This window comes from Bos taurus, chromosome 9 (assembly GCF_002263795.3).
Source record: "Bos taurus isolate L1 Dominette 01449 registration number 42190680 breed Hereford chromosome 9, ARS-UCD2.0, whole genome shotgun sequence".
NCBI lineage: Eukaryota > Metazoa > Chordata > Mammalia > Artiodactyla > Bovidae > Bos > Bos taurus.
The window spans coordinates 53,174,158-53,188,292 of record NC_037336.1 but is presented as its reverse complement, the minus strand read 5'-3'; the positions used below and the strand labels follow the sequence as shown (position 1 = coordinate 53,188,292).

The window sequence follows — 14,135 nt, the reverse complement described above, 5'->3', positions numbered from 1 at the left end:
GTTCATCTTTAAGAGCTCAACAAAGGCCAGCTTTTAGTTTACTGAATTTTAGGAATAAATGAAGCCAGATAAAACAGGTGTCAGAGTCCTGTTTCCTGGTTGACTTTCTTATTGAAAATGACCCTTATGATCTGAAGGAGTAAACACATCCAAAATCAAAACAGTTTATAACCATCTCACATGTTAAGTCAAGACTTTCTTATATCCCTGCTACCAGATGTTTCCTTTTTATTCTTCTTTGTAAAATTCTAGAAGAATTATTTTTACATTTGCCACCTGTACAAAGCTTAATAACAAAATCAAGAAAATTTCATATGCATCAAAATGCTAGATGTGTAATAATTAAATTCATGAACAGAAGTGGTTTATGTATATATGGAACATTATTCTTGCAATCAGCTTATTAATGTCTTGAATAACATTTAAGGGGATTAATTGGTACATTATTGATTTACTCTCATTAGAAGGTAGTGATGGCACCATAAATAAGCTATAAATTTAATCAAGAAAAGTACAAGAATTTGATGTAAATGTATCCCTGAACTAGTAAATTATATGTGAAGGCATCAAAAAACATTTCCAGGAAGGAAACAAAAGCTCATTATCATATCTAAGGAGAATTTACCTGAAATAAAATATTTATTCACCTTTTTTGATTTACCATCCCAAATGAAATATTTGGAAATTATATGTGCATCAGCACATGAACTATTTTAGCCTCACTAAAATAGTGTGATAAGCAAACCACAAGAATTTCATAGCACTAAGATCACTTGGAGAAAAGCTGGCAAGTGAAGATTCAAGTCTAGGGCATCCCAACCCTTACCAGACCTTAGACTTTTCTCCTTTTTAACAACTCCTCAAAATCAGTTCCTTGAACTGTACCCTGGATTCATATTTGGAGGATAGAGACAGAGTCTCATCAAAGACTCAAATTCTCATACCTTTCTTATTAATAGAAACCCTATGGCTCAAGTAAGGCCCAAGTTGAAATGGGGGAGCTGATTTCATTGGGTAACATGGCTTCAGTGGCCACAGGAATCAGATTCACACATCTTTGCTGCAAGCCTACATTGTAGTCAACTCTGGGCAAGGTAACAGGGTTATCATATGAGGCTAGCTAAGGACAGTTTGGATGGAATTCTCTATTGGAGCCTTTTGGAAATTGTGTCTCAAGCCACAGTATGACTGTGGGACTTTATCTTGAATAAAATTAAACATGGGAAAAGAGAGAAAAGAACTAAAAGTCATTAAAATATCAGATACCAGGCTGGGAAGTATTCATTTATTTTACCTTAACTTTGCTTCAAAGTAAACAGGGTCACGAGGAAGGAAAAAATATTCTTACTTAGATAAGCAAGTAACTAAGTAAGTAACTTACTTAGATAAGATGTGGAACTTTGAAGTTCTGACTTCAAAACTTATTCCTTCTTCTCATTGCACTACCCTGAATTTCCTTATGTCTTGTGAAAATTGCTCAGCCATGTACAACTTTGCGACCCCCTGGACTAATACAGTCAATGGAATTCTCCAGACCAGAATACTGGAGTGGGTAGCCTTTCCCTTCTCCAGGGGATCTTCCCAACCCAGGGATCGAACCCAGGCCTCCTGCATTACAGGCAGATTCTGATCCACAAGGGAAGCCTTATGTCTTAGGCAATTGCGAACTGTCTCCAAAAATATGTGCTTTGTATACCCAAGTTCAACATTCTTATGCAGATTATGGGACAAAATTGACTGGGTATCTGGCTGGATCTCAAAGGAAGAACCTGTGGGTGTCATTCCTGAATAGATACAGGCCATTGCAGGTGGCATCATTTCTTGGTTACTTTCTTGATGCAGTCTTACTCACTGTTTTATCTCCAGCTCCCAGAAGTGTACCTGATAGAATGCTCCATCTTTTTGTTGAAAGAATAGATTACTCTTTTTCTCCAATTGCTTTACAGGTCTCAGAGGTGCCAAGTTTATCTGCTTTCAAGACCGCCAGTGGCACAGTGAATGCTTTAACTGTGGCAAGTGCTCGGTCTCCTTGGTGGGGGAAGGCTTCCTGACTCACAACAAGGAAATCTTCTGCCGCAAATGTGGCTCTGGGGTGGACACAGACATCTAGAAGGAGACAGTCCCTCCCCACCGGAAATCCACCTTGCTTTTGTTCTCACTAAATCCAAAACTCAACTGACATTGCACTTGATTTAACTTTTAGGAAAAATTCATGTAGAGTTTATAGCACAAGTGTTTTTGCACACCTTTTAATTGAACTATAAGGGCTCAGAAAAAGCACAGTCTAACAGAAATGAATATACTCTAAATCACAAAGACACCTTTTCTTGCAAAATACTGCACTCTGCTGTTAGAAAATATGGGAAAATATTTCTTTATTGTAATCTAATGTATAACCTATGCCTAGAAGTCATGGATTTTATTACTGAAAACTGATGTTTTTCAAAACTGCAAAGTAAGAAGGATACCAAGAGATCAAATTGAAAGACAAATATATGAGACTAATGTTTGCATTCCTCACTAGTTATACGTAACATGCTTGGCTGTTAATGGTAGAACAAAAATGGTCAGGGAAAACATCAGTAATCATCATATTTAGGTATTTTGTCATTTTATCATTCTTTTATTGTTCACAAGTACTAACTTTGGAGTTGAAAAACAAAGCTGCAATTTGCCCTCATCCTCCCCACGTCCACAAGTAGTTGGTTACCATATTTAATCAAAGGAATTTGAGAATTCTGGGCACCATGCCCCTCATTCTCTGCATAGATACAAAGGTGTCCTTTCCCCCCAGGGATAGTCGAAGCATAGGTTTCAACACATTTTGTGTTGAAAGCATTTCAAAGTCCACAATGAAATTTTTTTTCCTAAATATTTACATATTCCCTGAAAGAAAAGTCTATTCTTTCAAAAGAGCAAACCAGGATAATCATTGTCCCCAAAGGCAAACCTTTAAAGTAAATTGATCATTAAATCATCACTTGTGGAAATGAGTTTTAGGGAAGGGATTGTGTGTTGGAACATGACTTTCATCCAGATATCTAAAGGCATAATAGAATGCATAATTAGCTCTGAGCCTCACGCATTTTGCCTTCCAACATTTCACAGATGATTAATGAGGAGACATAAAAGTGAGTTTTAAAGAAATCTAGTAATAATAAAAACCTAAAAAGAATAACTCACTGCTGGTAATTCAGGACCTGTGAAGAAGCACAGCAGAGCACTAAGGTCTGTAAATGAGGCTTCCTCCACACCTGGGCTATGCACATCACCTGTGCCGCTTACGTCACCCGCGCTGCCTGCATCACCGCGCCTAGATCACCTGTGCCGCTTACGTCACCCGCGCTGCCTCCATCACCGCGCCTACAACTTCAGTCTCTTACATCGACTCTGAGGGGCACTCTCGACCTTCAGGAGCCATTCTCCAAGTAAACCAGTGTGCTTACTGGTCACGGCCTCAATGAAAACCTATCACTATATGTTTATCTTTATACCACACATCTATTGATGATGGCCCTAACTAGCTGCCCCTGGACAAAAATTTCCACATTATGTAGGATAAGTGGAAATCAACCTCTGCTCTCATTCAACTGTGACCCTTGGTTATAGCGTCACGGGTGCAGCAGAGAGAGGTCAGGAGGAGAAATCCAGACTGACACGACATTTTTATAAGTGTCTACTCTCATATTAGTGCACTAAAGGTTCTGACTGAAGTCTAATTATTGCTGTGGTTGATTACAATGATTAAAATAGCATCACAGAAGATTCAATTAAAATTGTTATGGAAACACAATTTTTGAAAAAGTTTAAAATGCAAGAAACTTTGGAGATGTCAGCAATTTAGAGATACAAATAAAAGGTCAGGCTTCATCAGCTATTTGAAAGACATAATTGTCCTTTTCTAGGTATTAACAATGCCACGATATTTTCTCATATTAACATTTAAATGTAGGCAAAAATACCGATATTCTTCCTGCACTGCTTGAAATTGCACATGTAGAACTGAATATGCCAATTGTTCAATGCTTTAGAATAAACAGTGAACCATATATTTAGAAAGCCAAGCCATTCTGAATCTATGTGGATATACAATATGTAATACTGTCTCAGTTAATCAATTAGAAGTAAACATACAAAATGGTTTTTCTTAAACAATTGGTATCATTCAGGCATTTTGCTGTGTGAGACTGGGGGGATGTGAGTATGCACATGATGGGGCATTTTACTTAATTCACAGAACCATTTCCAAGACAGAGATTTTGTCATCCTTTGAGAAGTATAGCTAAGTATATCTTATCACTAAGCTACCTTCTAAATGTGGAATTATCTCTATTTTTAGAAGATATTTCTTCCATATTTAGTGGGTAGCTTAGTCATCAAACACATATTAAAGATGTCCAATGCACAGTTAGAGCTCAAGCTGCTATGATTCTGGGGTGGTGGGGAGGTAGATCAGGGTATGGAAGCATTGGAGTGCCAGATGCAGAGAGCTCATAAAAAGCACCACTATAGACATAACACAGAGCAACAACAACTGAGAAAAGACACGATTAGACTGACACATAAAGATAAAAGTAAAAATCATACATAATATGTGATAGGTGGTTTAGATCAATAAAAAGAAAACCCTCTAACTGACTTATCACAAGATAGAATGGACTGTCTCAGAAAGCAGTGGGCTCCCAAGATTCAGGGCATGACATCTGCACAAATAAGGAAGCAGTTAGAAACCAATCTGTGTGCTGAGAACAACCCAATGGCTTGGAAATAGCAGAGTAACTGTGCCAAAGAGGAAGAAGAAATGGGATTGCTAAAGAAAAGGGTCAGATGAAGGGAGAGTATGAACTCTTAGGATAAATGGTTTATACTTAATAGAATAGGAAAGAGAAAGTTACTGTTCTTAAAAAGAAGAGAAAAACATGTAAAGAACATTGTGCCAAGCATTATGACAATGTGTAAAGAACCTTGTGCTAATGATCATATATGGCCTAGAACAGAAGAAGGCAAGTTTCTGAAGGTGAAGATATACCTCCAGTAATACCTTTGATTAGTGGCTGAAGAAGTGAAGAAAGGGGCAGCAATAGGTAATGCAAACCAAGAGCTAGATTTAATGATATAGATGAGTGAACAAGTCAATCAAATATTTTATGCTGTCATGTTGCAGTTAGAGATGAAAAAGAAAAATGCAGAAAAGAATTTCTGCTTTCATCGTAAGAGGAAGGGTGCCCAAGTCTTCAGTTTTCACTCAACAAAACCATAACACATCATATGGGCCTACTGGTTAAGTGAAGTGTAATGGTGCTACAGTCATGGGTTGAAAACTTACTTTTAAAAAAAGAAACATTAAATTGTACTTTGGAGGGAAAGATTGCTCAACCATGGTGAAAATGAATCACACTGTCAAAAAAGACCTTGGTTAAATATCACTGCAAAATTTAGTCCTAAAAATGAAAAATTAACCTAAAAATGTATGTCTGTTGTTAGTAATAATAACATCATTTTTTAAGAAAAAATTATTTTTAACCTACTTTTGGTATATTGATAGCAATTCATGTTTTAAATAGGAAAAGATGGTTATAATATGCTTGAGGTGTATTTCATTGAGCACAGAAATTATTCTCAAATACAATCATAGATGTTCATTATTACAATAATATCATTTTTGCTTGTTTTACAAATTCTGATCTTCAAAATTTTATTATGCTAAATAAGTTTTCATAGTATATAGTTCTCAAACTGTATTTAGAGATTTATTTTTTACATTAACTGTGCAGTAAGCAAGATAGATATGGAGTAACTTTATAGTGTTTATATATGTCTATTACATAGTTATGAATTTTATCTTCACTTTTACAACACCTAAATTAGCTATCTGTTCAAATATCATTTCAGGGTATTAAAACGGGAGTAGCATAATTCAATTCTGTCTGACCCAAACAGTAATAACTCCATATCTATGTTCTGTCTTCTAATGATCACATTTTAAAATATTCTAAACTAAGAATTATTTTAATTACTATATCTGTGATTCTAAAAATATTCTGTCAGAGATATCTCACTTCAGTTGAATTTTCTTATTTCTTATTTTGAGGTAGTCTTCTGCTAATTTCATTTATGTACTGGAGGAATTTGTAAGACTCTTACTGCTTTAATCTCTTCTTAATTTTGTCTAAAGCAAAATCTATATCTGTAATAGACTTGATGTAACTTCAGCTAATCCATACTACAAGCATCAGTTAAATTCTCTCTAGAGTTCCATTAGACGACTCATTTAATGTCAGAATGTATTCCACAAAGAAACATTCAGAAAAATATCTCTCACCAAACATTTCCAGAGCATTTTTTTAAGTCATAGGGCTTTGAAATATATGATGAAATTCTTATGAATACTCAATAAACATTTACGTCTTGGAATGGTATTTCTTCAGTGAAATGGTCAGAATATTACTAGAAATTATACTTGCAGGGATAAACCTTTATCATGAAGCTCTTCCCCCAAAACTATCAGATCTTTAGATCTTCACTGTCTTACCAGAAACATTCCGAAAGTCAGCTGGAATAACTGTAAAGAAATGTTTGGGGAACTTTGTGGTCCTCTTTCTAAGAAGAAGTAAAGGAAATTGATCGGGCTTCCCTGGTGACTCAGCAGTAAAGAATCTGCCTGCCAATGCAAGGGATGTGGGTTCGACCCCTGTATCCAGAAGATCCCTGGAGAAGGAAATGGCAACCCAGTTCAGTACTCTTGCCTGGAGAATCCCATGGACAGAGGAGCCTGGCAGGCTACAGTCCACGGGGTCGTAAAGAGTCACATATGACCGAGCACACCCATACATACCTGTTAAATGTGGGGTTGGAGGAGATATTTCTCAAACTGAGAATCAAAAAGGAGGGGAAAGGAATGGAAATGATTCATGCTCAAGTTTCAGTTTATACAGGAAATAACAGAGTTTATGTTACTCTGAGTATTCAGAATGCCTGGATTGTATATCTCTGTGGTTGAGAAAGGAAACAGCTCACTGTGATAGAATTATGATCCATGTCACAGAGAAGCAAAGAGTATTTGGGTCAAGTATTTTCCCACGAATGGTAATAAACTTATGGAGTGGATGTCCATAAAGGGTTCTCTCAATGAGGAACATTAATGAGCTCAACAGACATCCATTCAATGACTCAAACAGTGACATTAAATGCTATTCCCATCACATCTAAAAACAAAAATTAGGTTTGACATTTATGGAAGTCCACACACGGAATCCCAAAGGTTTATTCTTTATTTATACAAGTTACAACCTACTCCTAATTTGCCTCTGTAGCATCATTTACGAAGATACTTATCTGAGAACTCTAACCCAAGGAAATAAATGAGGGAATATGAATAAAGAAGAAGTGAAGGAAAAAAGAGTGGTAATAAAAAATTAACATTCCTGAAAAAAATAGAAAATTTAATTGATTTTTAAAGACATTTTTCCCTATAGTATAATAAAACATTTTCAAAACCACAAGGCATTTGAAGAAAGCAAAATAAATGGACAATGGAAAATAAAATTTGATAAAATTTGACAAGAGAACTACAGTTTGATATCTGTCACCCAGGTAGCTCTAGTAGTAAAGAACCCACCTGCCAATGCAGGTGACGTAAGAGACACGGGTTCAATCCCTGGGTGGGGAAGATCCCCTGGAGGAGAGCATGGCAACCCACTCCAGTATTCTTGCCTGAAAAGTCTTATGGACAGAGGAGCCTGGCGGGCTATAGTCCATAGAGTCGCAAAGAGTCAGACACGACTGAAGCGACTTAGCATGCATGCATAACCTCTCTCAGGGAAAAATTACTCTCAAATACTACCAACAGATACGTAGTCACCAAAGTCAATAATATTTACAGTTCCAATGCTGTCGTGAGGTATTTGCTATTGTTGGTCTTCCATTGCTCCTTCAAAATCTGACTACAGTAATATTTTCACTATATATATATATATGTCTGTGTGTGTGTACTGATAGAGATGTTGATTTTTATATGTATCTATCCAATTACCATGTAGTACACCTTAAATAATTTTAAAAATTAAAAACAAAATTCTCCAGTTAGTGTCATCAATAGGGGCTCATGGCAATCTTGCAAACAGATCTCCTAAAAGAATAACAATGTTAAATATTTTCCTTATATTTATGAGACAACTCTTTTCATGTTTGATACATTTGGCTCATTATTTTCATACACTGCTAGAGAGAGAAAGGTACTTCTGGAAAGAACTTTGGCAATGTATATAAAGAGTCTTAATGTTTTTTATATCCTTTTAACAAGAAATTCCAATTTCTAAGAATTTATACTGGGAAAAATCATTGGATAACCACACAAATATTTTGCACTAAAAGGTTTACTTCAGTATTCTTTAATAAGGCCCAAAATAAGAGAATAAATTAATTACGGTATCTATTCATAATTACTTTAAATTAGCCATTAAAAAATAAGACTAGGGACATGAAAATGTTCATGACTCAAGGTTGAGTGGAAATAAAATATTATTAAATATGTATGATATGTCCATGTTACTAAGTTTATTAATTTATGTGTGAAGAAAAACACTGCAAGGAAGTACAATAAAATATGAACATTAGTAAAATTTAAAAATTGTCTTCCAGTGGCATCTATGGCACTTGTTTCTCTTATGTCTCCTAAAGTCATACCTCCCTTTATCCATTTCTTTAAAATAGATATTCCTACATTTTCTCTGTCAATTAACTCATCTAGTTTCTTGACTTCAATTGCCTTTTCTATGTAACTGAGCCCAAATATACATGTCTTGCCTTCAATTCTCTTCTGAGTTGCAGACCTGAGTTTTTCTCTGCCTTCTGAACATCTGCAATTCAGTATCATGTGAACAGCTCACAACTTTATTATTCTTCCTACAAATTCCACTTATTATGTTCTGCATCTTAGTTAAATGTATCATCCAGACAGGGTCTTTAGATTTTATATCCTGGGCATTAGTCATTAAGAAAATGCAAATTAAAACCACAAGGTACCATTTCACATGGACTAGAAAGACTGTGATCTGTAAGTCAGGCAATAACAAGTGCTATTAAGATGTAGAGAAATAGGAACACTCATACACTGCTGGCAGGAATGTAAAATGATGCAGCCACTTTGGAAAACAGCTTGTCATTTTCTCAAAGGGTTAAATATTAAACTATCTAACAGCCCAGCAATTCTACTTCCACTTATCTACCTGAGAGCTATGAAAACATACATCCACATAAATGTTCATAATAGCATTATTCCTAATAGCCAAAGAAGTGGAACCACCCAAGCATTCAATTGATGAATGAGTAAACAAGCATAGCATAACCATTTAATGGAATGTTAGTCAAAAATAAAAAATGAAGTGCTGACACTCGCCACAACATGTATTTTGAAAACGTTGTTCTAAGTGAAAGAAACCAGACAAAAAAGATAATATATCTATGATTCCATTTATACAAAATGTCAGAAAATGCAAATTTATAGACAGAAAGTAGAGCCATGGTTTCCTAAGGCAGGGAGAAGGAATGGGGATATACTATAAATGGGCATGAAGGATCTTTGTTGAGGGGAATGAAAATATTCTAAAACTGACTTATGATAATGGTGGCACCACCACTTGGTAAAATTACTAAAAAAAAAAATTATTAAATTGTATCCCTGAAATCAGTGAATTATCTGATACCCAAAGTACACCTCATAAAGCTTTTTTTTTTTTTTTAATCTGCCTTGGATCCCACCCCCTCCCGAATCCCTTATACCTAATTCTCATAAGAAAAGCCACAATTTAAAAATTTTCTCTTGCAAGCTTTGTCATTCTCCACAGGCTTCATTCCTTTACACTTCCTACACCTAGGAGTCTCCTGCCTGTCAAAATGTTAATCAACCTCCAAAGCCCAAAGTTATCACCTATGTCAAATCTTTACTGATATCCCTTAGAAAAAAACTCACCATTTTCCTCAACTTCTTTTACAATTTTGTGAGCAGTTTAAATAACTTGATTTACATTACAGTCAGAAATGGGAGAAAGTCTAACTAAAAGATGATGGTCTTTGGAGCCAGGCATACCAGGTACAGGGCTCAGCCTTGCCACTTCCCTTGGTGTGTGACACTTGGTAGTTACTAAACTCTCTGAGTCTCGATTTTCCCATCTTGAATTGGGGATCTGTAATATAAGCTTCAAAATCCTGCTCTGAATATTAAATGAAATAAGACGCAAGCTGCTTCACATCTACCTAAAACATTTCAGTTACTAAAAAACTAAATGTCAGTTATTGTCACCTTCCTCTCTACCCCTGCCCTACCCCTAGATAATGCTTTTATTCATTATTTATAAACCCAGAGCTTAACAAAATGTCTGGCACTTGGTAGAAGAGCAATAAATACTCACTGAATTAAATTTTAGTTATGAAGAGTTATTATAATAATATTTTATGTTATCAGTAACCATGATAAATATGTAAATCCTTTTTGCTTCTCATCTTGATTGTGTGAAATGAAGTTGCCCATGTGAGAAGCAGCTAGACTGCAAATCAGCACCTGCAACTTCAAGCATCTGCTCTGAATTTTCTATTTTGATATCACTGCTTTCTTTGTCCAGAGACTACTGATCTGTAGGATGCACTTGTTTCAACCAGAATTCAGGAGGGTGTCTTCAGACACTTAATCTTCAGGTGCCCTGGAGAATAACTCTTTACTTGAAGTTTCCTTTTGGTTCCTCAAAATAGATTTTGCAATGCAGAGTAGCTTTTATGTCAAGCCAGACCATCCCAAATACGCCTGCCAAATATGGAGTCAAGCCAGCCAGCAAGTTTTGGATCATGTACTTACAGTTAGAAATGTAATTGTACTTACTTTGCTTAAACTCCAGAGTGCATTCTCTGTGTCTCACAAAAGGGCAGAGGACTTTAACCTATTGCTGAGTACAGACAGCTCTAAGCATCCTAAATTCTCTTATCGTACCATAACAGCATGTGTGGGCTGCCCTGGTCCTCCAGAGGTCCCCGTTTCTCTATTTCAGCATTCTCTTTCTGTTGACGGGCATTACTTCTCTCTGGACATAGATTCAGACTATTCACTTAATTACTTTGGAAGGAATTCCAGAAAACAGACATCTAAGCACACTTTTTTGTATACAAATATTTATCAATAAAGATTATTAATTAACAGCAGCTTTATTATTATTTTAACAGGCTTCCCTGGTAGTTCAGGTGGTAAAGAACCCGCCTGCAATGCAGGAGATGCAGGTGCAACAACTAAGTGTTTATCAATGGGTAACTGGATAAAAATCCAGGGTGTATCCATACAGTGAGATACTACCCAAGAATAAAGAGGGACTACTAATGCATGGAAAAACATGTATAAAAATGAAAAAAATCAGATAGCAATGACTGTAAACTGGATGATCCTGTTTAGTTGAATTTCTGAGGAAGTAAAAACTATAGAGACAGAAATCAGTGGTATTAGAGGCTGGAGGTGAGGGTATGAATTGAGAGGGTTACAAGGGAAATTTGAGGAGTGATGGTGGTGGTTTCATAACTATTACTTTTGTCAAAATGGTGTCTTTTTTAAAAAATCTGTGCTGTGCTAAGTTGCTTCAGTTCAGTTCAGTTCAGTCTCTCAGTCATGTCCAACTCTTTGTGACCCCATGAATCGCAGCACGCCAGGCCTCCCTGTCCATCACCAACTCCTGGAGTTCACTCAGACTCACGTCCATCGAGTCAGTGATGCCATCCAGCCATCTCATCCTCTGTTGTCCCCTTCTCCTCCTGCCCCCAATCCCTCCCAGCATCAGAGTCTTTTCCAATGAGTCAACTCTTCACATGAGGTGGCCAAAGTACTGGAGTTTCAGCTTTAGCATCATTCCTTCCAAAGAACAACCAGGGCTGATCTCCTTCAGAATGGACTGGTTGGATCTCCTTGCAGTCCATGGGACTCTCAAGAGTCTTCTCCAACACCACAGTTCAAAAGCATCAATTCTTCGGCACTCAGCTTTCTTCACAGTCCAACTCTCACATCCATACATGACCACAGGAAAAACCATAGCCTTGACTAGACGGACCTTTGTTGGCAAAGTAATGTCACTGCTTTTCAATATGCTATCTAGGTTGGTCATAACTTTCCTTCCAAGGAGTAAGCATCTTTTAATTTCATGGCTGCAGTCACCATCTGTAGTGATTTTGGAGCCCCCCAAAATAAAGTCTGACATGGTTGCCACTGTTTCCCCATCTATTTGCCATGAAGTGATGGGACCAGATGCCATGATCCTCGTTTTGTGAATGTTGAGCTTTAAGCCAACTTTTCCACTCTCCTCTTTCACTTTCATCAAGAGGCTTTTGAGTTCCTCTTCATTCTCTGCCATAAGGGTGGTGTCATCTGCATACCTGAGGTTATTAATATTTCTCCTGGGAATCTTGATTCCAGCTTGTGTTTCTTCCAGTCCAGCGTTTCTCATGATGTACTCTGCATATAAGTTAAATAAGCAGGGTGACAATATACAGTCTTGACGTACTCCTTTTCCTATTTGGAAACAGTCTGTTGTTCCATGTCCAGTTCTAACTGTTGCTTCCTGACTTGCATACAGATTTCTCAAGAGGCAGGTCAGGTAGTCTGGTATTCCCATCTCTTGAAGAATTGTCCACAGTTTATTGTGATCCACACAGTCAAAGGCTTTGGCATAGTCAAGAAAGCAGAAATAAATGTTTTTCTGGAACTCTCTTGCCTTTTCCATGATCCGGCAGATGTTGGCAATTTGATCTCTGGTTCCTCTGCCTTTTCTAAAACCACCTAGAACATCAGGAAGTTCATGGTTCACATATTGCTGAAGCCTGGCTTGGGGAATTTTGAGCATTACTTTACTAGCATGTGAGATGAGTGCAACTGTGCGGTAGTTTGAGCATTCTTTGGCATTGCCTTTCTTTGGGATTGGAATGAAAACTGACCTTTTCCAGTCCTGTGGCCACTGCTGAGTTTTCCAAATTTGCTGGCATATTGAGTGCAGCACTTTCACAGCATCATCTTTCAGGATTTGAAAGAGCTCAACTGGAATTCCATCACCTCCACTAGCTTTGTTCGTAGTGATGCTTTCTAAGGCCCACTTGACTTCACATTCCAGGATGTCTGGCTCTAGGTGAGTGATCGAACCATTGTGATTATCTGGGACATGAAGATCTTTTTTGTACAGTTTTTCTGTATATTCTTGCCACCTCTTCTTGATATCTTCTGCTTCTGTTAGGTCCATACCATTTCTGCCCTTTATCGAGCTCATCTTTGCATGAAATGTTCCCTTGGTATCTCTAATTTTCTTGGAGAGATCTCTAGTCTTTCCCATTCTGTTGTTTTCCTCTATTTCTTTGCATTGATCACTGAGGAAGGCTTTCTTATCTCTTCTTGCTCTTCTTTGGAACTCTGCATTCAGATGCTTATATCTTTCCTTTTCTCCTTTGCTTTTCACTTCTCTTCTTTTCACAGCCATTTGTAAGGCCTCCCCAGACAGCCATTTTGCTTTTTTGCATTTCTTTTCCATGGGGATGGTCTTGATCCCTGTCTCCTGTACAATGTCACAAACCTCATTCCATAGTTCATCAGGCACTCTATCTATCAGATCTAGGCCCTTAAATCTATTTCTCACTTCCACTGTATAATCATAAGGGATTTGATTTAGGTCATACCTGAATGGTCTAGTGGTTTTCCCTACTTTCTTCAATTTAAGTCTGAATTTGGCAATAAGGAGTTCATGATCTGAGCCACAGTCAGCTTCTGGTCTTGTTTTTGCTGACTGTATAGAGCTTCTCCATCTTTGGCTGCAAAGAATATAATCAATCTGATTTCAGTGTTGACCATCTGGTGATGTCCATGTGTAGAGTCTTCTCTTATGTTGTTGGAAGAGGGTATTTGCTATGACCAGTGTGTTCTCTTGGCAAAACTCTATTAGTCTTTGCCCTGCTTCATTCTTTACTCCTAGGCCAAATTTGCCTGTTACTCCAGGTGTTTCTTGACTTCCTACTTTTGCATTCCAGTCCCCTATAATGAAAAGGACATCTTTTTTGGGTGTTAGTTCTAAAAGGTCTTGTAGGTCTTCATAGAACCATTCAACTTCAGCTTCTTCAGCGTTACT

General features: G+C 37.1%; 1 protein-coding gene across 3 annotated transcripts in view; it reads left to right on the top strand.

Annotated features, from left to right (window-relative positions):
- FHL5 (four and a half LIM domains 5) overlaps positions 1-6,419 on the top strand; it is a 57,489-nt gene extending 51,070 nt beyond the window's left edge. For 2 of the 3 annotated variants that reach the window (XM_024996840.2, XM_010808492.4), the window contains one exon: positions 1,947-6,419. In XM_024996840.2, the coding sequence (XP_024852608.1) occupies positions 1,947-2,110 (164 nt within the window). In that variant the 3' untranslated portion in view covers positions 2,111-6,419. 3 annotated transcript variants of the gene reach the window in all.
- Positions 6,420-14,135: the final 7,716 nt, after the last annotated feature.